This window comes from Petromyzon marinus, chromosome 4 (genome assembly GCF_048934315.1).
Source record: "Petromyzon marinus isolate PM22_M1 ecotype Great Lakes invasive population chromosome 4, UKy_Petmar_22M1.pri1.0, whole genome shotgun sequence".
In the NCBI taxonomy this organism is placed as follows: domain Eukaryota; kingdom Metazoa; phylum Chordata; class Hyperoartia; order Petromyzontiformes; family Petromyzontidae; genus Petromyzon; species Petromyzon marinus.
In genome coordinates this window covers 5648344-5671779 of record NC_133670.1, presented here as the reverse complement: position 1 = coordinate 5671779, position 23436 = coordinate 5648344, and the positions used below count along the sequence as shown (strand labels likewise).

The window sequence follows — 23436 nt, the reverse complement described above, 5'->3', positions numbered from 1 at the left end:
AACAACTGCATGTGAACACCACACACACACACGTAACAAAGATCCCTCTTTATGCTTACATAAAGTATTGGCGAGTGCCGTTTGCGAGCACTGAGTAATGACAGCAGAACAAGAACGTTGATTTGTGAGGCCTCCACTATACTCATTGTTACTCTTTTAAGGCCGAGTTGACCTAGGAGAAGCCAAAGGCAGGATCAAATACCAGGTGTGCCTGATCGCATATGTCATGGCAAGACATCGATACAAGTGTTGTTGCCAGGATGTTGTTAATGTACTATGCATCGCACGCAAATGTTAAGAACAAATTAATTTGGTCTCATACTTAACTTGGTCAGGCAAACACTCCAACATCGTCATCGAAAGACTGCAACCCACACTCACTAATCAGCACATTCAGCTGCTTGTTCTATGACAGATCCTTGATGGATAACACGAACGGCGCTGCCATGCCATTCACAAGTTATTCAACAACGACAAGAGTTGTTATTTTACTGCAGGCGAATGCACAAATTGGAAATTGCTGCGTTGATGTATAAATATTGGTTTAACATTGGCTGCAGAATGTAACACCGACCAACTTTCAGTGGCTGACAAAGAGGGAAGCTGATCCCTTCTAAAGCTCGATGGAAACTTAAAGGTCTTCGCAATTACTGAAAGGGAAAAAAAAAACGAAGAATGGAACAATGTAAAGCAAATGTTCTGACAAGAGTATAAATTGGACGTATGTGGCATAACACGTGCTGGTGTTTGCCTCGTGCAGACGTGAGATTAATCACCTCACACGACATCCAAAGAAAAACGGAACAAATGCGACATCAAAGAGAAGGATCCCACGTGTAGCCCGATACGAGCACCCAATGAAGACCGGCACGGCGCACGAGGGGGTGGGTGGCCAGCACCACGCCCGAACGCCTTTGTATCCCCAGTGGCGACGTTTAACACGCGGCACCAGGTTGCTCATTTTGAGGGCCCCAGGACCAGTTTGAGATATTCGCCACCGATGTTGCCCGTGGACGGGAATCGAACTCGCGGTCGCCGGGTTTCACAGCCGCAGCCGCAGAAAGTTCGCAGCTGCACCTCGTCCACCGTGTTGTGCTTGTGCGATGTTTTCAGCCGCGCATTATTGCTAATTCGTGTTCGCACGCGTTTCATCGCCCAATCAGCATAGCGCCCCGGTGATTGTTTTTGCTGCGCGTTGTCGCAAAGTGGCGTCACAGCAAACGCGTGAATTGCCACCCGCAGTCAGAGCCGGATTAAGGCACGGGGGGGCGGGGGTGGGGCTTTAGGGGTTGCAGCCCAGGGGTCTGTGCCAGCTGGAGGGCCTTCCAGAGATTGGGTGAAAAGTTATTTCATTTGTGAATGCCGAATTTTATTTGTCGTTAGCCTTGTAAAAATATTTTTTTTATTTAACTTTGTTTTCGTTTTGAAAATATTACTGGGGGCCTCACAATACCTGTAGCCCAGGGGGCCTACAAAATCTGAATCCGGCCCTGCCCGCATGTAGTACAGCGGATGGCTAAGGATGTGAACTACCAACGTACCCAGGAACTTCATATTTTTTTTATTCACTTTGCACGCACATCATGCGCGCGACAACGCCTGCATCGCATTTGCATTTAAAGGAAAGCGTTCCATTAACAATGGCCAAATGCGGCTGAAACGTTGCATGAAAGAAACACTGCATTTGTCTGAGCGAGTGCGGTTTTATAGTCTGAAAAGGTATGGAAATTACTGGATTAATGTGACCGAACATATAAAGGAGTACAATCTCCACACACTGAATGCAACGTTGCATACCTAAGCTATAACCAGATTGTGAATAAAGGAACGTGTAATTACTGTACATTCTGGCCAATGCTGAACTGTCAACTTGTAAATAAAAATCTTGAATTCTCTACAGTTAAGTAAGAACACACAAATATCCAACATTGGTCAGATGACACTGGAACAGGGAATTGGACTCACAATTGGAAGCCCACGACTGTACAACGAGAAGGGATTATGGGGCATGTAACTCGGCCTTAAATCATTCTGCTGTTGCCAAAAGTACAAGAGTGAAAACCTCTTGAAGCCACACTCGAGTAAGCTGGAATGTTTCAGATGTGAAAGTAGAGCATTGTTTGTAAAGCATTTAAGTCTACTGTATTGTTGGCGATAGTGACTGTGTGTGGGTAAAAAATAGTCGGGTTGTCATGCGAGTCGAGACGATGTTCCCTGAAGTATTACTTTCATCTCTGCTAATTGAGGCAGTTTGCGACCATACAGCATATCCCAATTATTCTGTGCATTCGTATGTATTTAGTCAAATGTAAAAACAAAATCTATGCGGTGTACCAATTTCAATTTACTCAGAAATTACCCAGTTGGGAAAAGCTGCATCGCAACATCACCCACTGTTGTAAAATAACTAATGCAAACTATGTCTGTGAAACATAGTTTCTTCGTTTTGCGATAGCCTTGCGCTCTAAGAATAGAGCGAATACCCAGGGTATCAATTCTATTTTACGTCATACAACACAAAATAGCATCCATCACCACCAAAGTAACTTACTTCCAAACAACACCCAGCATCACTCACATTTCCCGTTTGAAAAAAAATAAAATCCAAGACTACTTTTATTTCTCCAGATTCACAATCCGTGCAAGAGAATGTACACTTGCCAGTCCGGCGGATATTAGTGTCTCAAGTGCAATCTGTTTCCCTAGTTAGGACCACAGCTCCCAGTGCTGTCGTAAGTTTCCATCGTCAGACATTCTGCTGGGGTTAAAATGTCAGCTGGAGCGCATTGTTTTTAAAATCCAGCAGCGGACATTTCCTTCAGCGAGCGGAGAAGGAGGTTCATGGGGTGGGACAGTCAAAGAAAAAGAAACCGCCGAGGGAACACGATTGGAGGGTACAAAGCAAACATATAAAAAATTATCCCAGAAATGTGGTGAGACATTATACACGCATCAATAGGGAGTTTGTGTGGAAACACCACTGAGTACGTGTCAAGCTAGATTCCAGATGTTCATTGATGATGAAATGGTGCAGGCAGTAAATTTCATTTTAAGAATGTAAGTCCCGATTGCTGAAATGTATCATCCTAGGTGAGCCAAACCAGTCTTGTAATGTAATTATTGAACACACAGGATTCATTGTGGATTCGTGCTGAAAAAGGGGTATGGAGGACTCGTAATCATCACCATCATCTCGGCCATTTACAGCCCTGAGGCAGTGAACGAAATTCCACATTGTACAGCCATTGTCAAAGTGACATTTTAACTTAGCAATCCTGATAATCAGAAAGGCTGAGTTAGAAATAAAGCACATTTTGTGCATAATTGATTATGATTAAATTTTAAAAGTATCTATTTCACCGCAATAACCGATTACACATGGGTTAAGAAACGCAGGCATACTGTAACATTCCGAGGTAGAGCCCAGAGACAACAACAAAGACGTTTTCATTCATCATCGCATGATACGCCGCATTCAAAACTCCCTCACTCAGAATGCCGCTGAAACAATCGCGCACGCCCACGTAACCTCCACACTTGATTCCTGTGATTCTCTCATGCATACGCTCTTCCCGAGTCTCCCAATTCAGCGGATTAAACTTGTGCAAAACGCTGCTGGCAAGGGTGCTTACCTCAAACCCATACACGTGACCACTATTACCGCCATTCTCCACTCTATAATCAAGCTTAGGATTGCACTTATTGTTTTCAAAGTTGGGCCCATTAGCCGCAGAAAATGATGGGGCGGGGGGGAGGAATGCCCGGGCCCTTCCAGCCCCACCCCCCCCAATCCTGCTGAAGGACTGGCCCACATTATAATTTCCTAAAGGCAAGATTTTTGTGTTTTCTCCTCCCAAACAAGGTCATGCTACAGGGTAGAACTACCATGGCCATGAATGGAGATTTAATTGTGCCGAGTGGTTCTTGTACGTATGCACGTTGAACTTGTGAGAATAGGTTTTCCCCCTTTTTTTCTGGCAACAAAACAGGTGTTAAGATGTTAAAACACCAAATTGAAACCTCTTACAAGGAATCATGTCTGCATTAACCACAATACTTGTGGTCAGAATGCAAACAAAAAACATACTCTGATAGTATATGCATTGTCCTTGAAACTGATTGGTCCACACCAGAGACAGCTTTGTTTAGAGCCTAGGCTCAAAAGGCTCAAAAGAAAGCTGTCTCTGGTGTGGACCAATCAGCTTCAAAGTCAATGCATATATTATCAGAGTATATTCTTGGTTCTTTCGGTAAAGTCACGTAGAAGGGAAATAATAAAATAACAAAAATAAAAAATACGAATAAAACAACAAGACTGCCGCTGAAACAATCGTTATTGTTTTATTTTTATTCTTTTGTTAATTCCCTTCTACGTGACTTTACCGAAAGAACCAAGAAGATGAATCCCTGCAGTCACGAAAGCTTTAAATCGAAATTTATCAGAGTATGTTTTTTGGTTTGCATTCTGACCACAAACATTGTGGTTAATGCAGACATGATTCCTTGTTAAAGGTTTCAGTTTGCTGTTTGAACATCTTAACACCTGTTTTGTTGCCAGAAAAAAAGGGAAAACATTCATATATTTTAGTACTGGCAAAGGAGGTCCCATGATGTAACAAGTTGAACCTCTTTTGCGCCTTTCATAGCCAACAGCGCTAATCGGAGATTAAGAGGGGAAGGACAACAAACTAAACACAGTTCTAAAGAAATCAGATTTCTAGATTATTTAAAAGTGCGTAGCTCCGGTGGCTTCCTAACATCGGAAGGAAGAGCGTTCCAGACGGCCGCAGAAGCGCATCTGAAAGCGCGCGATGCGGTGGCCACCTCAGTCTTTGTTCGATGGCTCGCCAAAAGCCGCTGCTGCAAGGATTACCGGAGTTCGCGTGACTGTCTATGATCCTTGACGAGACCAGCAAGGTATTGTGGTTCATTTGGGGCAACTACTTTGTGTGTAATGAGTGCGAATATGGCAATGTGAACGTAATTACTTGCAGGCCACCATGTCTGCTTTCAGAGATTACGACGACGACGATGATGTTTGACGACGAGGCACGTTGCTCGCTCACCTGAAGTGGAGCTCCAATTGGGTGTAGAGGTAGCGGAGCAGGGCACGCCGAGCCACGATCTCCGCGTGGCAGTCGTTGAGAGCCAGCCCACGGTCACTCATGTACTCGCCGTTTATGCACTTGGTTCCCGTGGCCACTGATATCACCTGCGCATCTTTAACGTCCAACCCTGCCACCGAGAATCACCAAAACACACCGTGTTACGACCACGACCATGAGGAGAAATGTGATGTTGTTGTGCCGAGTTGGTTGTTAAGCCAGAATGTGAACAGGCGAACGCTTCATACCCACGGTGATATGGGGGGGACCAATATCGCGGATCCTATTATCTGCAGGTTTATCCGCAATTCTATTCCTATTATTCGCGGGATGTAAATTCACAGATAACCCGAGAATAATCGGAAGACTTTGCCACACGAATTATCTGTAGAAAATTCACGAGTATTAAAGAGCAGCTTCTTTGTGTATTTTGAGTATAATCACAGATAACCGTGGAAAATATGAAGAAATAGGGCTGTGAATATAGGGGTTTTGTTACAGACCCTACAGGTGCTGTGGATAATAGGAGTCTTGAGTAATATGGTCACAGTTAACAGGAGTTACTCTTTGGTTCTTTCGGTAAAGTCACGTAGAAAGAAAATAAATTAAATAATAGAGTACGACGTTTCGATTGCAATGCAAGCAACCGTCATCAGGTGGAGCTAAATTTGAGAGAGACATAACACAGACACGGAGACACACAGACAGACACACAAGCAGAGAGAGACAACACAACATCGACACACTCAAATCAAGTTTAGATAATAGGAGGTCCCCTCTATTGTCATGTGCTCGAACATGCCGATTCAGGTGCATCATATTCAAGGTATATTTGGTTATGATGGTGTGGCTATATATTTGAAAACATATATACTAAGGTTGTATGAGCATCTTTTGCCTGTGAAGGCCACAAAATGAAATGTGATGTTGTGTAGGTGTTGGTGTTGAGGTTTCACAGCGTGAAATATTCATAAACACACGTGTTTGCCAAACATTTCACAAATGTGGTGTCTATATGAAAATACAATAATGGTCTCCCATAATAAATTCAGAATGTATTGACATATATTCATAATGTAAAGGAAAACTGCTCTCAGGTGACATATGTCATGGCTGCACCGTGTCATTCCTCAACGGCCTGGAAGTTTGGTATTGCACCATGAAGAAATGCGATTGCTGCCGCGTACACACAAATAGAAACACACGTGTGAATTACATGAGTCTAATATAATTGTATTTACAATCATGAAAATCCTAGCATCCATTAGGATTTCAATGAAAGCCATGACATATCTCTATGATCGTAAATCAGTTGACACCAATGTGTGAGGTCAAATATTGAAAACAAATTTAGGACCGTATTGTGGAAATAAATAAGCCATGTGGGGGCCATTTGGATTGCGCTAAGCAGGGGGCCTGTGGCATCGGTTTGGGCAAGCTCAATATATTCTTAGACAAAAAAAAACACCGTTCGCATTGGACAACCTCAAGCGAGAAAATTGCCAAGTAACCGTTTCTTATTTGTGTGAAGAACTGAATATATGAGCACACGATCAATGCACCACATTGTTCATAATAACGTCATCAAATTTCACAGTGTGTGTGTGTGTGTTTCTCGCCAGATAACAGCTGAATTGAAGGATGAATTGCCAGGTGATTGTAGGCCGATATCAGCTCAATTTAATGACAAATTTGCTAGATTCCTTTACCGCATTGCGAGAGGAGGCAAATTATAAGGGTGTCGCTGTCAATAAGAGGGAAATTGGGATGGCTTGAACCTCATATCCAGTAGTGTATATACACGTTTGTCTCATTGAAGGAGCTACTCGACAGGTGATAATTCTCATTTATGGAGTTGTAGTAGTACACTCCGATTGGCTACGTACTATGTGAAAGAAGTTCAACATACATACGGAGGTTTGCTCCCATAGGCAAAACACTCAGCAACGATTTGTCCAAACTTTAAATGCAGGACCTACAGTATCTGAAAAATAGTCTTAAGACTCAGAAAGGCTTCGATGGACACATGAGTCTTGTTCGATGCCTCATAAGATGATTATTTATTTATAAAGTGATGGTGCGATAGAGGCCTCAAGAAAATCTATCGGGTTTTTTTCTACATCTAGGTGATAATTTTTACTCACTGGAAAAAAGAGGGGGTGACTTGAAAGAAAGCTAATGGTCCATAAACATATGTTAACATTGAATATAGCGTCATTTTGTATTTTCATTTGCATCTAGTTTGTTGTCCTTCCCGTGCACCTCCGAATTAGCACGGTTGGCTACGTACGGTACAAAACAAGTTCAACATACATAAACACGTGCAATACTGCACAAAAAAATTATGTTAAATTACCAATGATCACGATGCAAGTACCCTTTAAAACGGGTAAACCACCGCTGAAAATATTTATGGCCCTAGCTATATACCGCAATTCAGATTTAACAAAGCGTCAGAAAAAATTGTGCGCGCCAATTAACACAACTATTTCCAGCCCAACAGCGTTGGCTAAAACGACCGTGAAAAGGCAGCGGTACAGGCAGGGTCTTGGCTGGGCGCCAGCCGTGTGGGGTCTCCCACACAGCTGGCGCGCGCTGGCAGTGCGGTGCGGCACGTGGGGTCTCATCGCCGTTGCTGGCGCGTGCGCGGGTGTCGAACCGGCAGTCATGACGATCCCAGCGAGCACTTTCCGTCGAGCGTGCGGCGACGTGAAGCCCTCGGTGAGATCTGAAAACTTCTGCTGCACAAGGGACGCGACCGTGTCTGCCAGCACCTGAGCGCAAAGCACACAAAGACAAACGATTCCACCCACCCACCCCAGTGTAGACTTTTTTTTAACAGACTGTCGGGGCAAGTGCTGTTTGCGAGCAGCAGCGCCTATGAAGGGATACCGGCACTGTGGCACACGAGGGGGTGGGTCGCCAGCACCACGCCCGACCGCCTTTGTCTCCCAAGTGGCGATATTTACACAACGCACTCGGTACTAATTTGAGGCTGAGTCGACCTAGGGGAAGCGCAGGACCAGTTCAGATCATTCTCATTGGTGGCCGTGAGCGTCACAAAATGAGCTGCTTATCCCGAGCTATAAGTGTTCTGACACCGGCATTGTCTTTGTACTGTTCGCCTTTAGGCGTTCTCTGTTCTGACACTGGTGGTGAGACTAGGCCCTAGTGTAAGCTAATCAGACAATGCATATACAGGGCGTTTTAAAATAATTCACCCAACTTCAAAGCAGTATATTTCACAATGGCAACATGTTACAATTACACAAAAAGTTACAAACGGTTTAATGAGTTATCAAGTTTTACTAACCATTTGTTTTCATTTATTTTATATTACCTACGTGACTTTACAAAAAAATACAAAGAGTATGAATTCCTTGCAGTCACGAAAGCTTCAAATCAAGAATCGAGACGATAGTTGAATTCGTCCCAAACGCCTCTCTTCTCACGTTTTCCTCTGATGTGCGTGGTCGCCCTGTGCTCTTCCCCTTACATTAACAGCAGCCCGTTTCCTCAAATTGTCGGTACCAACGACGAAAGCTCTTTGACATTGGCGGATCAATGCCAAAACGCCGTTGAAACGCACGCCGCACCGAAATTACGGATTCAGCCTTGCTGAACTGCAACAACGCAAAACGCCTTTCTTGTTCGTGTTTTTGTTTGTTTGTTGTGGTTGCACCCGATTCAAGAGCCGAATGGCTCACAGGGCTATACCAAAATAAATAAACTAAATAAATAAAGAATGAAAATTAAATAAATAAGCCTTGTGTTGTGGGGGTCACCGCCTTGCGAATGACTGAGGCTAGGGGCTGTTTGTGCGCTGGGAGAGGCAGCATTTGAAACTCTATGCCCCGCCCTCTCTATGCCCCGCCCTCTCTATGCCCAGCCCTCTCTATGCCCAGCCCTCTCTATGCCCCGCCCTCTCAAGTGGTAAGAGTTTCATTCATGGGCGGTTCGTGCTTGCGACTTCAAATCGGGTCCATTTTTTTCAAACACCCTGTATATTATCAGAGCATGTTTGCTTGCATGTTCAGCACAAGTACGTGTGGTTAATGCAGACTTGATTCCTTGCAAAAAGGTTTATATTGGGTGTTTGAACATCTTAACACTAAAAAAAGAAATTTATGCGAACCAACACACCTGAAGACGACCGTTTGAGTTATGGTCGAAACGTCGTGAGAATGTTTTATTGTTTTATATATATTTTATTATTTAGTTGTTTCTCTTCAACGTGACTTTACCGAAAAAACTAAGAATATGAATTACTGCAGTCACGAAAGCTTTAAATCAAAATCTTAACACCTGTTTATTACTTTGATACTGGAAAAAAGGTCTCCAAATATAAAATTATTTATTTAACATGCTGCTATTAATCCATACGACAGAAGAAAATCCTATTCATGACCATACTGTGTACTGTTTGCATGGTAGGATGTCCATCTGAAGGATTCTGGCAAACATATCTCTCACTATTAGAACATAAAATATAACAGAAATCACTAAAAATCAAAGACCCTACCTTCAGGTCAGAGTTTTTTGGGTCATATTTGTTTTATATCAACGTTTATTGATTTGCCCTTGCCCTCGAGTTTACCATGATTTCCGGCTTTGAGAGGTTTTACTTTACGGTGGTCTACATTCTCCCATGTCACGGAACCTTATGTATTGTTCATTTGTGAACTTCTGATATCAGTCGATCATAATTGGTCTTGTTTATAGTTGTTCTAGTATTAGTCTCCAAGCTCGTTACGAGTAGCCTATTCTAGTACAGTAACCACCCCGGTTTACCTCGGTGATGTGCTCCTGAGATGTGCGGCAACGAACATCGAAACGACGTCGAGCAAGGCAACTTTTCCCAATCACCAAAATGCTGTATATGATTAATATATTTTTTTAATATATTTTTTGTGCCAGTTAAAAGGGTAAAACCTATTCCTATATCTTGTTTCTGGCAAAGGAGGTCTCATAATGTTAATGCTCACCCCGAGCCCTCAATACTCTGATAGTGCGTTGTTTTTGAGTTGTACGCCTTTTGGCGTCTTCTGGTCCAACACCAATGGAGACTAGGCTCTAAGAAAAGCCGTCTCGGGTGTGGACCAATCAAATTCAAGGACAGTGCATGTTATTATCAGAGTTGTCTTTTTTGTTTGCATTTTGACTGCTTGGGCTGTGGTCATTGCAAACATGATGCCTTGAATAAAGGTGTCAGTTTTTGTGCCAGTTAAAAGGGTAAAACCTATTCCTATATGATTAATATATCTTACTCCACAGTACGGTACATTTCTTCGTGCGATAGATACGAGCAAGGACGGACGACGCCGTCAGCGACGTGTGGGGCTTGAGGCGACGCACATTTGGTATCGGTGTTAATGAAGTGACAACGTGTTTTGTGAAATTACGTGAAAGGGGCAGACGCACATCGGCGTATAACTCTATAATCATTCTATGACTCTAAAGTCTGATCAATACTGCCAGAAAAGATGGACTGACAAATTCTAATCAATTCCGTAGAATCACAGGTTGGATCGCCATTTGGTTATATATATACGAGCAGGTCCATGTGATCAAATTTTTGTTTGTTAAAAAAAAGCGCCCATATTGTCCAAAAATGCTTATCTATGGCCTGCCGTGTTTGGAACATTTGATATACACTATTAAAATAAAACAGCACTTGTCCAGGACGTCGATGGGAGTGGTGGAAATGCTTTGTTGAGCCTCGAAGAGACGCAGTACAGGGATCGCGCCTTCAATATTTACACAGCCGTATTGATGGTGTGCCAGAATGCACTGGGAACTTTGTGCTGTCTTGGTGTGGTCTAGAACTTTTTTTTTTGCCGTTGGTTTGCTGCCTTACCAAAGCTTGGGAATTGGCGTACTTATGCAATTTTAATTGATAGACTCTATCTATGTCTACGTAATTATTTTTAGTGATTTGCTTTCCTTCCCTATACTTTGCACTCCAATCGTTTTTTGTCTTGTTTGTTGTTGTAACTTTTTGACCCGTCCCCCTACTGGACACCTGTGAAAAAGAGCTTCATAGCTCATCGGATTTCTCCAGCATAAATAAAGATCCTGATTCTGGGGATGTATGGAGTGCCAACGCGTGTTTATTGTCTTAAATGGACAGACGCCTGCTCACATCTGAACCACATCTCACACGGGTGAGACAGCAGAAGTCTCCGTTTAATCGCAGACACTCCTAACACTTGTAAAACATTCATTTTGCGTCCAACCACATTTGAGTCATCTATGACTTTCGATTGCAGATTACCACTCTCTTTATTTGTAACGTGGCACGCACATTTCAGACTTTATTTTTTTATTTTTTAAAGACATGCGTGTAGTAGTCTCCACCGGGTTCTTTGGGTTGGATGCATGGTGCATATTTGTGGCTCAGGTTCCGAAGTGCTCGTTATTTTGAGTAAGGTTAGAAAAATCCAAGTCTGGCAAACTGTTGAAGACGTATCATCAATTAAGCTGCATATTCTTCAACGATTCTAAATGGACAACAGCCATACACATCCATCCAATAATTCGCCGACGTCAACAGGTTCGAACGCCTTTGTTCAATTGTCGTCTCATAAAAGTGATTATAATTTAAAGGCCATTTCGGCTTGCCTTGCATACTGTGTGTCTGTAAAAAAAAAACACATCTGGTGAGGGAAACAACATTGAGAGTGTATTATTAATTTTAATGACAGCAACAGTAAAATGCTTAGTTTTGAAATAAGTTGCTCTCTGGCAGTCGAATCTCATACTGGGCCACCAGTAAACGATATTAAACCTGGCGTAAGTATTATTAATCTGTAGATAAATTATATTATTAACGTGGCAACAGAGGCTGCAACATTGGTGATGCCTTCCTCACAGTAAAAGTATCCAAAATATACTCTAAACAGAGGTCCTTGCAATGGTAAGAGCACATTCTTTGTACATTTTAGATACTGCATTGGTTTATTTTGCCAGCAATGTGATGAAGGCTATGTTATTGTTACCCAGTACTGTGATTACAAACTGTAGGTATGAAGAAGAAATGGCAGATTGCACTACACGCTGTTTTATAACAGGTCCAACAGTAAATTTACATCCAAAAGCCATGCATTTATGACTCAGGGAATCTAACCCAGACTCTCCAGTCTTGCGTAGGATGCACGCTCATCACACGAGCCCTCACTGGTTCCAGAAATCTAAAATATACTTACTCAATAAACAAAATCTAAATGTTACATTTTTTGTTCGAAGTCAAAAGTCAAAACATGTATTTGCACTCAATCACGGGGCTTGTTTCCACGAATGAGGCCTGATCCCCAGATGGAAATTCCTCATTACTATGCCAGGAGCAAGACTCAACCTAGAGGTATGATGAGTCGGCCGCAATTGTGAGCAGGGTTAAGTGTGCACTTTGACAACAAAAAAAAACCTCTTACAGAGATTCGATCACAGTTTACAGACATATAAGTATGGCAATACCGTTGTATTTGGTGCTAGAGTATATGACACTAAATTCGCCGTCATTGTGTTGAGGCCCATCTTATAAAATATGCCACTTTCAGGCTTCACATACCTCATCACATAAAGCTACCACAATTACTTTCCCAGAGTTATTCATGAATTTCATCAAGTATGGATAACAATTCGTTTTTAGATAAATCTGGTTCCACATGGAAGCGTGGGACAGTTTCCCAAAGACAAAAGGAACGACGCTATGTATTTCAGTAACTGCAAATGAAGTCACATCAGACTAGCGGACAAAGGTTGCTTTAATCGCCTTCTCTATCAGATTGAAACATGAATTTAAAGTCGGGACACATTCATACTAATTCCCATACTTACATAAACCATTACCCTCCAGAGCATAAAATTATTTGCTGACCACCAATCACAACATTAATTTACAGAGGTGCCGAGGGCATGTTACCGTGGAGTACGTAGAGGGTGAGGGTTTGGTAGGTTTGGTAGGGGCAGACCTGCACCCATATTTTTCTTTTCTGCACCACCTTTATGGTTCCTCTTTGTAATATTTCCACAGCATTCTGAATTAACTGAGGAATACATTTGTCACGTAGTCTTTTGTAATAAAACTCAAATGCATGGTTGCGCGCTCCATCGCCGATATTGATGCCAATGGCTTAATCGTCAGGTGCAATCTCACTCAGATATGCTGTGTTAAGAGTGGAAGGAAGCAACTGTGTACATTGAAATTGTCATTGAAAAGCATCGGTAATTACGCGTATAATTGGAAGACTTTACGTGACTCCAATTTCATTTGACTTTCCTACCGATAACCCAATGGTGTACGTAGCTCATTCGATTATTCCCAGTAGCTCACATGTCATAAAACTGATTAATACAGTTCCCCTGGTTAATATAATTAAATGCTACGGTGATTATCAGTAATTGCCATGAGTTTAGACAATAATCATACTAATATTATGAAGCAGTATAGGAAGTATTTATTAGACTGGTTGTACAACATCTTAAAAAACTGTCGAGCCAACAATTGGCTAATTTACTGGAAACCAATCTGCTACAAAAATGCCGCTCATATGGAGAATAGTGAATTTGACCATTGGAATGTAAAATTTCAAAATAATCCATTGGTATTGCTTTTGTCATTTGGGTGGCCCAGATCACAGTTGCAAATGAGACTCCTAGCCTGGTCTCTTGAGTTCTCACCTTAGTTAAACAAAATTAAATGTGAACTTTAAAAGTCTTCTTCTTTGGTTCTTTCGGTAAAGTCACGTAGAATGAGAATAAAATAATAAATTGATAAAATAAAATAACACAATAAAATTCTCACGACGTTTCGGCCACAACACAAGCGGCCTTCATCAGGTGAAGGGACGAGACTGTCTGGAGGACAGCGCTGGAGCGAACACAGCCAAGCTCAGACCGCGACCTTTAAGCTGTGTGAGAAGAAACAAAGCGCCTTGACAAAGCTTTAAATCGAAATTTAAAAGTCTTCTTTGGTTCTTTCGGTAAAGTCACGTAGAATGAGAATAAAATAATAAATTACAAACTAAAGTGCCTCTGCGGTAGTAGCTACATTGGAGAAACCAAATGACATATCTCGGACCGCATCCGCGAACATAAAGCAGACTTGAAACACGGTAGAACGAACTCCTCTGCCGTGGCAGATCACTGTTATAATTCAGTGGGCTCACATGACATTGACTTCCCCAAGACGGAGATTCTTTCCAAACCAACCGGCTACCATGAGAGATTCGTTCATGAGGCCATCCACATATACAAGCACAGAGACAATTTCAACCGAGAAGATGGATTCTGGCTTAGTAACCATTGGAAAGATGTTTTAAACCATTTCCGTTCTTAATTAATTGTATTTTACGATGACCTTCAGACCGCAGCTCTTTCGCTGGCATTGATTCTTAATACCTCTCACACCACGGTTAATGGTATGGTTTACAACATGGAGTATAACAGCACCTCGCAGCTGTCTCTCTCCCCCTCCTCCGTTTCCGACCATGAATGAACTCGTCCGTCTGAACGGGGCTCGTAGCTATCCGTGTTGCTAAAAGTTGAGGGTAAGAATCCACCCATTTTTTTGCCATATAGCATTGTGATATATAACGACTTATTGTTGGTAGCTTAGCTGATTGGAGAATAAATAGAGTTTATTGATAACATTGAGGTAATTTATATTTTAGTTTTTTATTGGTTTACTATATAGTATTCATTATATAGTGTAGTGTATACCCAGTTACTGTTAATAGCTCAGCTTATTGAATAATATATTGAGTACATTTATTATGTGGATGTGTATGCTTTGACTTTAACATAGCCATTTCTGTGACCAGTCACAAGCTAATCACTCAGCTATTTCAATGCTAAATTCTATGCTAATTCCTTTATAAAGGGGTGCCTCTGTGGATGTGGATGCTTTGACTTTAACATAGCCATTTCTGTGACCAGTCACAAGCTAATCACTCAGCTATTTCAATGCTAAATTCTATGCTAATTCCTTTGTCAAGGCGCTCTGTTCTTCTCACACAGCTTAAAGGTCGCGGTCTGAGCTTGGCTGTGTTCGCTCCAGCGCTGTCCTCCAGACAGTCTCGTCCCTTCACCTGATTAAGGCCGCTTGTGTTGTGGCCGAAACGTCGTGAGAATTTTATTGTGTTAGTTTATTTTATCAATTTATTATTTTATTCTCATTCTACGTGACTTTACCGAAAGAACCAAAGAAGATGAATCCTTGCAGTCACGAAAGCTTTAAATCAAAATTTTACTTTAAAAGTATTTGATGACTCACAGATGGAGATGAGCTCCAGGGCATTGCTAGTTTTGTTTTTTGATGTATCATTTGCTGTTATGTCTGGTCACCACTCGGTAACGTTCCTTGCTTGTTGATAAATTCTGCTATGTTGGAGGTTTCCAAGGAAAAAGCATTATCACACTCAGCTGATGGACCTATGTGCTCATACTGGACTGCACAGCGATGTGTTACTTAAAAGCTCCATCTATGGTCGTGTAACACTTGTGCATGCTACACTCACAGCTGGTGCCTGTCTTCTGCTTAATAATAACCACGTGCATGCGGGGCTAAGGGGGAAAATGTAACACACTTTGAAATGCCAATTTGGGAAATTCCGCTATATTTCTTGTATTATTTTACAATCAAACCAAACACCACTCTGTGCAGAGACAACAGCGGTGGTCCTAGGATAGAATAGTCCCAGCCATAGCAAAGAAGCATTATCCACAGCACACATGCCGTCAGTTACGCATGACCGTTAATTTCTAGAGCGAGCAGCAATTGAACGATGGCTGACCCACACATCACCACTTCGAATGCCAATATAGTTGCAGTTAACTTTGAGAATTTGGGCTATAACCCCTTTAACGCTAATGCTGTTCCCATTAAGCAGATTGCTCTTCTAAATGCAGCCACAGGCCCTTCCGGGAGAGAAAAAGGATGTATCCACGAATGGATCAGTCACTCTATGCCTACTTTGCAGTGTATTGCACGGTGATGTGTTGTGCGCCCATTTGTATTAGGTCTGCGCCCCCTCGAGTTAACTTATCCAGGAATAGCCAAGACACAGCGGCAGAGGACCGCAGGTGATAAATTGGTCGCACATTGATGAGAAAGGCTTGCCTGAGCAATCCAATACTAGCAGAGCCCATGCACTGGCAATCTGCACCTGATGATGTGATTTTTACCACACAAGTGTAGCAGTGCGCGCTTGAATGATCAAATTACAGCACAGGCATCAGAGATGCAATCAACACCTTGCGGTGGGAAGCAGGAACCCTGCTGCTGTCCTGCCACCCATAAGATGTGAATCACGATTAAGTGGTGAGCACAACGGATCCTGCTCGAATTTGGACCTGGTATAAATCGTTACGATCGTTACTGGGTCAGCGGCTTTTGCACTGCAGTTTGCTGGGTGGCGTGTCCGCCAATGGGCAATTTAAATTGAGTTGGTGGTTATTTTTCTACTGTGAGTCTGCAGCGTAATTACTGTAACAAATTGCCAAAGCGAGCTCTTTGTCTGTACAATAAATAAATAAACGTCGTGCCATTTCTCCCAGGCGGAGGCCACCGAAAGAGAGGTATCACAACACAAATTCCACCTTTGAAAAGTTGCACGCAAATACATGGTAGTGCATGGCGACTAATCTCCTCCGCACACCCTGGACACCCTTGCAAATGAGGGAGCCACGTTGGTGAGATGTTAACTCCCTTGCCTGGTATGCAGGAGGTCGTGGGTTCGATCCCGACCCTGACGCCTGCTGCTGTATATTTGGAGTTTGCGTGTCTCTCTCCCCGTGGTCGTGTGGACTTTTCTCCGGGGCCTCCGGTTTTTCCCTCCACTTCGTTGAGCTATCATTTGTGGCCAGGTCGCTTCCGCAAAAGAGCTATATAGCTCGGTGGGCCCTACCTAGTAAAATAAAAAAAATAGTTCATAGTTTTAGATTTTATAGATGCTATATAAAGGCATTCCACGATTTATGGGTCAGAGTACTGCGCGCTATTCACCTTTCTGCGTGACTGCATCGCCGGTTTTCTTCTTCCCAGTTCATACTTTATAACGGTTGCTAGCGTGCGCTCCATCATGTCCGCATTTATTGTGTTATTTGCCATTTACTTCAATACGAGTCGCATGTGTAAATCAGCATCGCCGAATATTACTCAGGCAAATAAATATCGGCAAACTATGAGCCTGCTATCGAAGCCGGACATCGTGAAGAAGGCACGGGAAAGGAAAACGCTTGGTAGAGATTGCGTGTTCCCTCAACTTAGCTGCATCAAGTGTGAGAACTATTATCAACAATTCCCATAAGATCAAGAGCAGTAAAGTATTGTTATAAATGATTATGTTTTCATTTCTGTAAAGGGAAAGTAGACGATATGTATCATTCTTGCATTACGAGAACGTGTCCTTAATTTTTTATCTTTAAAATAATGGGAATTATTTTTTTGCGATCGACGATTTTTCGATTTTACGGACCGTTTTTCAAAGAATAAATCCCAATCGTAAATTGAAGAATGCCTGTATCAAGGGATTTTCTGGGTGAAATATTTTTAGGAAAATAATAAAAACAATAAGTTTTTCAGTTTAACACAGAGGCATTCACGACCAATATAATCCATAATACAGGGTTTTTGTGTCGTTAAACCCGCCACCACCCGACACAGCCAATTCGTCAGGTTTTGTCACGTAAACAGAACATGGCCAATTCATCACGAGTACAGCACTAACCAGTGGCGGGTTTAACGACATTTATATGTAAGCGATATAACACAAAAACCCTTAATATTAATATGGAAGTTGTTTAGTGCTTGGCAAAGCCATTTTTTCTCAGGGGCCCTCGCCAAATTAAGTAGAGGGGACACTTAATTAAAAAGTTCCCTTCAATTCTGTTGAAGTTGTGTTCAACAATCGTGTAACTTCAGGGACACATTTTTGATATCTAAGCCACACTTAATTTTTTAAGGATTACTTAAAACCTACTGCTGTCATATTTTATTGAACCTAATCCCTTCAAACATTATGGTGTACTTACTCTGCAAAGTTGAGAAGCATTATTAATTTCTCTTCAGAAGAATATTTGAAATACATCGCTTTGCGTTCGTTTTTCCTCGGTTAAAATGATGCACTTTCAAAGCAATGGTGTTGTTTTGAAAGTGTCCGGCTCCTGTCATCCCTGGCCTTATTCCCTCAACTCCCTCCACTCCCTCCATGGCTTCCCACCATAGGCAGCTGTGTCGGCTACAAGATCGCCTGCTGGCTGTGCCACCACCATGCCTCTACCCTCGGTCGTCCACCACACCTCTTTTCAACTGTTGTCTCACTGCACTACAGGTCACAGTGGAAATTTCCACAGCAGAGCGACTCACAAGCTCCTCTCTACACCAGGGACGTCACTGCCGGGCCTAGTTTCTCTGTGGCAGCCTCCCGCAAGTCTGGAACGCCATCTCGCTGCACATTCGCAGCAGCATTCAATCTGCGCTGATTTTAAGAGACGCTAAAAGGCCCTCAACTCTTTCTCTCCTGGCTTTCGAGTGAAGAATGAGCTTGACTATGCGCCTCCGAGTCACGGCCATTTACGTCTGTGAAATATTGTTCACGTTACAAATTGCATTAGAATTCTGAAATATAAAGGAGCTTAAATTGCAAGGACATCCGGTTGCAGTAATTTTTATTAAAGGTATCAAATAATATCTTAGTAGACTGCATTTCAAAACCACAATGCTGGTAACCACAGTAAAACCAAAGTAAAACAGAGTAAATTCATGATCATGAATTTACAACACTTCCATAATATGCTGCTATGTCACGTCCCAACCAACTGGACCATACCCTTCAAACCCCACTATTGCTCAAGCCCACAGTGAGACCGCATGCTGTGCTAAAGAAATAAATATAATCCTTCCAAAATGCATTATTCCATAATCACCGTTCGTCTCCATCTGCATCCATGGTAGTGAGATGCAATGTGAAACATGAAAACTCGGATAGAGTGATCCACTGTCACGTTTAGCAAACAAAGCCAGCTCCCACAGTGTCCTTGTGCTGTGTTTTGTTCGCTGGTCTGCAGACAATTCTCAAGCTCAGCAGAAAATGAATGAACACGATCAAAGGAAATTTAAGAGGTGGACTGAGGCCTCCTGAAGTTCATAATCAGTATACAATCCAAACCTCAGCCTGCCAGACACAGGATAGCCAGATTTTGCATTTAACCGCACAAATGGCAACTCATAATAATAATAAAGTAGCATTTAAAAAATGTTACCCGATTTTAAATGCAAGGACAGAATTCAAAAATGCCATGTCGACTAATGTACAAAAACTTTAGGTAAACTTCAAAAATGCACACGTGGATTGGAAATATAAATGATTTGAAAAAAAGGGGCAATTCAATATTGCACAAAACTGTAATGTTTTGGCTGAGTCGGTTGCTGGCAATACGTATCAGTTGATAAGATGCGTTTTTGGGTTAGATCACGTAAATATATAAATGTGTCCTTAAACCCGCCATCACCCGACACAGCCAACTAGCAAGGGTTGTCACGTCAACAGCCAATTCGTCACGAGTACAGCATATCACTGTGTTGGAGAGGCAAGCCGCAACGTTTACAATCTGAGTACGACGTTTTGCCAGTAATTACAACTAGCTTCATCAGGCGACAGCCTCTATTATGGATGATACTGGTCGCGAAAGCCTACATGTTAAAGTATCAGTTGACAAGACGAATTAATAAACACAGTGGGAGAGCATGTATTTCATCATCAACAACCAGATGGCCGATTCGTTGATACTTCAATTGCTCACGCAATGCTGGTGACGATCATAGAGGTTTAAACTGGTACAGGATTTACGTCGTTCAAACAAATACAGAGACAGCGCCATAATACAGGGGGGGGGGTGGTTGGGGGGGGGGGTAGATCGCGTAAATATATAAATGTGTCGTTAAAGCCGCCACCACCCAACACAACCAATTATTAAGGTTTGTCACGTAAACAGAACATGCCAATTCGTTACTAGTACAGCACACATATTGGTCTCGAAAGCCTACGTGTTAAACAGAGACAAAGAATTTGTCTGGAAGGGCCTGTTTGTCCGGAAGGCCCATTTCTCAATAAAGCCTCAGTGTTATTTATTTTGGTGATGTAAACAATGTTGGTGTACCTGAGGTCAACGCCTCATTGTGTAATTTCCACACAACCCGCCTAGACAGCAGGTGATGATATTGTACCGGTTCGCTTTTCTGTACTCTGCTGGTCTCCACTTGGGCCTCACCATGTCGGTGGATAAGGCTTGCCTAGAACACCTGCCAACCCAGCAGCCTTTGTTGCTAGGTTGCTGATGGGCCCCAGAGAAGTGGAAACCCCCTGTAAAGCGTGCCTTATTAGAATTACTGCTGCTGGAACAGATTGCTCCAGAAAACAAAGACACCAGCAGCAACGAGAAGCTGCATCTCATTAGTGTCTCTGTTTAGGCATCTAAATTCATGAATGCTGAATGTCAAGCTTGTTATTTTATTTCTATGAAATATATTCGGCCTGGATGCCTTCAGGGTTTATTGTATTTTTGCTTTAAATGATTCACATGATCGCAGATAAGTACCCGTTTGAATCATGCTTGTGTGAAAACTTAGCCAATTACTGTTTAACACGTAGGCATTCCGAACCAATATCATCCATAATATATTTTGGGGGGGTTAAATTGCGTTAATATATAATTGTGTCATTAAACCCATCACCACCCGACACAGCTAATTTAGTAAGGTTTGTCACGTAAACAGGACATGCAAATTCGTTAGTTGTACAGCACACCGGTGTGTTGGAGATCAAAGCCACAACATTTTACAATCTGGCTGTCGCCTGACGAAGCTAGTTGTAATTACTGGCATAACGTCGCACTCAGATTGTAAATGTTGTGGCTTTGCTCTCCAACATACTGTACTAGTGACGAATTCGGCATGTTCTGTTTACGTGACAAACCTTGCTAATTGGCTGTGTCGGATGGTGGCGGGTTTAATGACACTTTCATATATTTACGTGATCTAACCCCCCCTAAAAATAAAACATGTATTAGCCAATTGCTGTATGCCAGAAAACATTGTCTACTTCACAAATACACAAATAAATGTGGTGTTTTAAAATTTGCATGATCAAATTTTTATTCTGCAATACAAATGTAATAAAGCATACTCGTATTCAGCACGCAATCTCTTGTAGGTTGATAAATGGTGACCACTCAGAGGGAATCAAAGTGTTTTGATGGAAAGACCAGCCACGGCCATGTGAATGTAGAATTTCCACGACCTGCTCAGGGCCGACAATGGAGACCACAGTCTTCCCCATTGTTCACTGAGCCTGGGAGATGCTTTAACCCGACTGTGACAATTGGCCATGCATAAAAAAAAACAATATAAGAAATATATAATAAAAACATAGCATCTAATTACAAATATATTGTATGCAATTGTACAAGAAAAGTCAGATGAAGGGGTTACGTTAAAAAAAAATGTAACTATACTAGTGGAAATTTAACATACAAAAAAATAGAGCTGAAGAAAAACGAAGGTTTGGGTGGCGGGGAAGCAAAGTAGACGGCACAATTCATGGCAGCTCCGAATTTGATATCCCACCTGTGGCAGGTGCAGCTGCAGGCCCTCACTTGGGATGGGCTGGCGACCGGGGGTGGCATCCAGCTGCAGATTAAATATGCCCTGAAGGACAGCCTGTGCTGCTCGAGCCTTTGCCAGCTTCTTATTGCGACCAAATCCCTGAAACGTCTGCCCGTCCACCGTCACAGCCATTACAAAGTTCCTGGCATGGCTCTCGCCGATTTCTGCGACAAAGTCAAACCTGAGCCCAGGTCGCATTTCATTGAGGATCATCAGCGGGTTTTTTCCGCACGAGAGAAGAGGGTAAGGTGGGTTGCTTGGCTGCTGGCTAGGCACGGCAGGAATGAGCGACGCCTCGCTCCTGCTTGCCTTCGCCTCGAAGCCGTTGAGTCCGAATGTAGACAGGAAAGACTCGCTCTCGCTGGAGTCTTGAGAGAAAGAGTCACTCTCCCCAGGTAGGTCAAACTTGTTAAAGTTCATGCCCGGGACGTCGGCCAGGTCGGACGTGAAGTCGGTGATCGCTGCGGTGTTCTGGCCCATGGCTATGTGGGCCTCGCAAGCGTTCGGAAACTGCACGAAGGAGCGCAGGGCCTTCTCGGCCGCCTGCAGCTTTGCCTTCTTCTTTGTGGAGCCCGAACCCTCGAAGGTCTGACCATTCACCTCCACGGCCATGATGAAGACGGGCGCGTGCACGGGCCCCACCTGGTTCACCATCCTGTACTGAAGGCCCGGCTTCACCTCGTTGAGCTGCATCAGGGCGTTCTTTGGCACAGCCGGCCCCGGCGCCCTCCTTCGTTTTTTCGGCCGAAAACGCGGGCACATAGAGCCATTGCTGTCCTCCTCCAGGGGCTTTTTGCGTTTCGTGGAGCCCCTGTTCGCGGGAATGCTGGCTATGGAGCGCAGTCCGAGAGCAGGCTCCGTGATGGACATGTTGTTTCCGACGTGACGATTCTCTTTAACGTCGGTGCTGCAAGAGTCTGAAAAAGGAAAAAAAGCCACTGGACGCATTGAAATTTACGAGCAACGGAGTCGACATTGTAACACGGACAAGCGAATGTGTGCATTCAAATAGCATAAAGACCACGATTGTATTATTTTAACAACAACAAAAAACCACCAATTAAGAGTAATACATTTTGACACGTGCTAATACACTTGCAGCCATGTGATATTACTGCACACATTTTTAGGTCACGTGTTTAGGAAGCCACACAGCTTCCCAAGTTGACAGTTGCTCACGATCTCGAATTCATTTCCACTAAATAGAAAAAAAAAGCAGAAGTAATATGCATATTGGAACCGCTGTGGTATCACTGTAATTATATGGAAAATAGAAACCCCTTCTGGCAATAACTCAACACATTTCAAGACCGCCACAAAAGTAAAAACTAGATCATGGATGACATTCAGGCAATGGTCTTTCATCATTGCCGAGAAGAAGGGCCATTGCATGTGTTTCCCCTTTGAGGGTCGTCTTCCCGATGAATGCGTTGACTGCCAACGCAGAATCACGAAAAAAAAGTATTGCAATAATTCATGAACTTTGCTTTGACAGCTATGGAATGAATTGTTCTTGCCATAACATACTTCAAAGTCTGTTCGATAATTACAAAGGCATATTTATTTTATTATTGGAATAATTATTCGTGGATTATATGATCTACTGCAATGTGATATTTTTTTTTTACGATAGCTTATATTCTCTTAAACAGATACATGCACACCTAT

General features: G+C 42.7%; 1 protein-coding gene across 5 annotated transcripts in view; it reads right to left on the bottom strand.

Moving 5' to 3' along the window:
* Nucleotides 1–23436, bottom strand: part of ADARB1 (adenosine deaminase RNA specific B1) — a 136537-nt gene that overhangs the window by 19746 nt on the left and 93355 nt on the right. For all 5 annotated transcript variants that reach the window (XM_076055035.1, XM_076055029.1, XM_032946493.2 and 2 more), the window contains 3 exons: nucleotides 21730–22685; nucleotides 7765–7879; nucleotides 5067–5235 (listed from right to left, as the gene is read on the bottom strand). In XM_076055035.1, coding sequence (XP_075911150.1) covers nucleotides 5067–5235; nucleotides 7765–7879; nucleotides 21730–22685 — 1240 coding nt within the window. The remainder of the gene's footprint in view (nucleotides 1–5066; nucleotides 5236–7764; nucleotides 7880–21729; nucleotides 22686–23436) is intronic.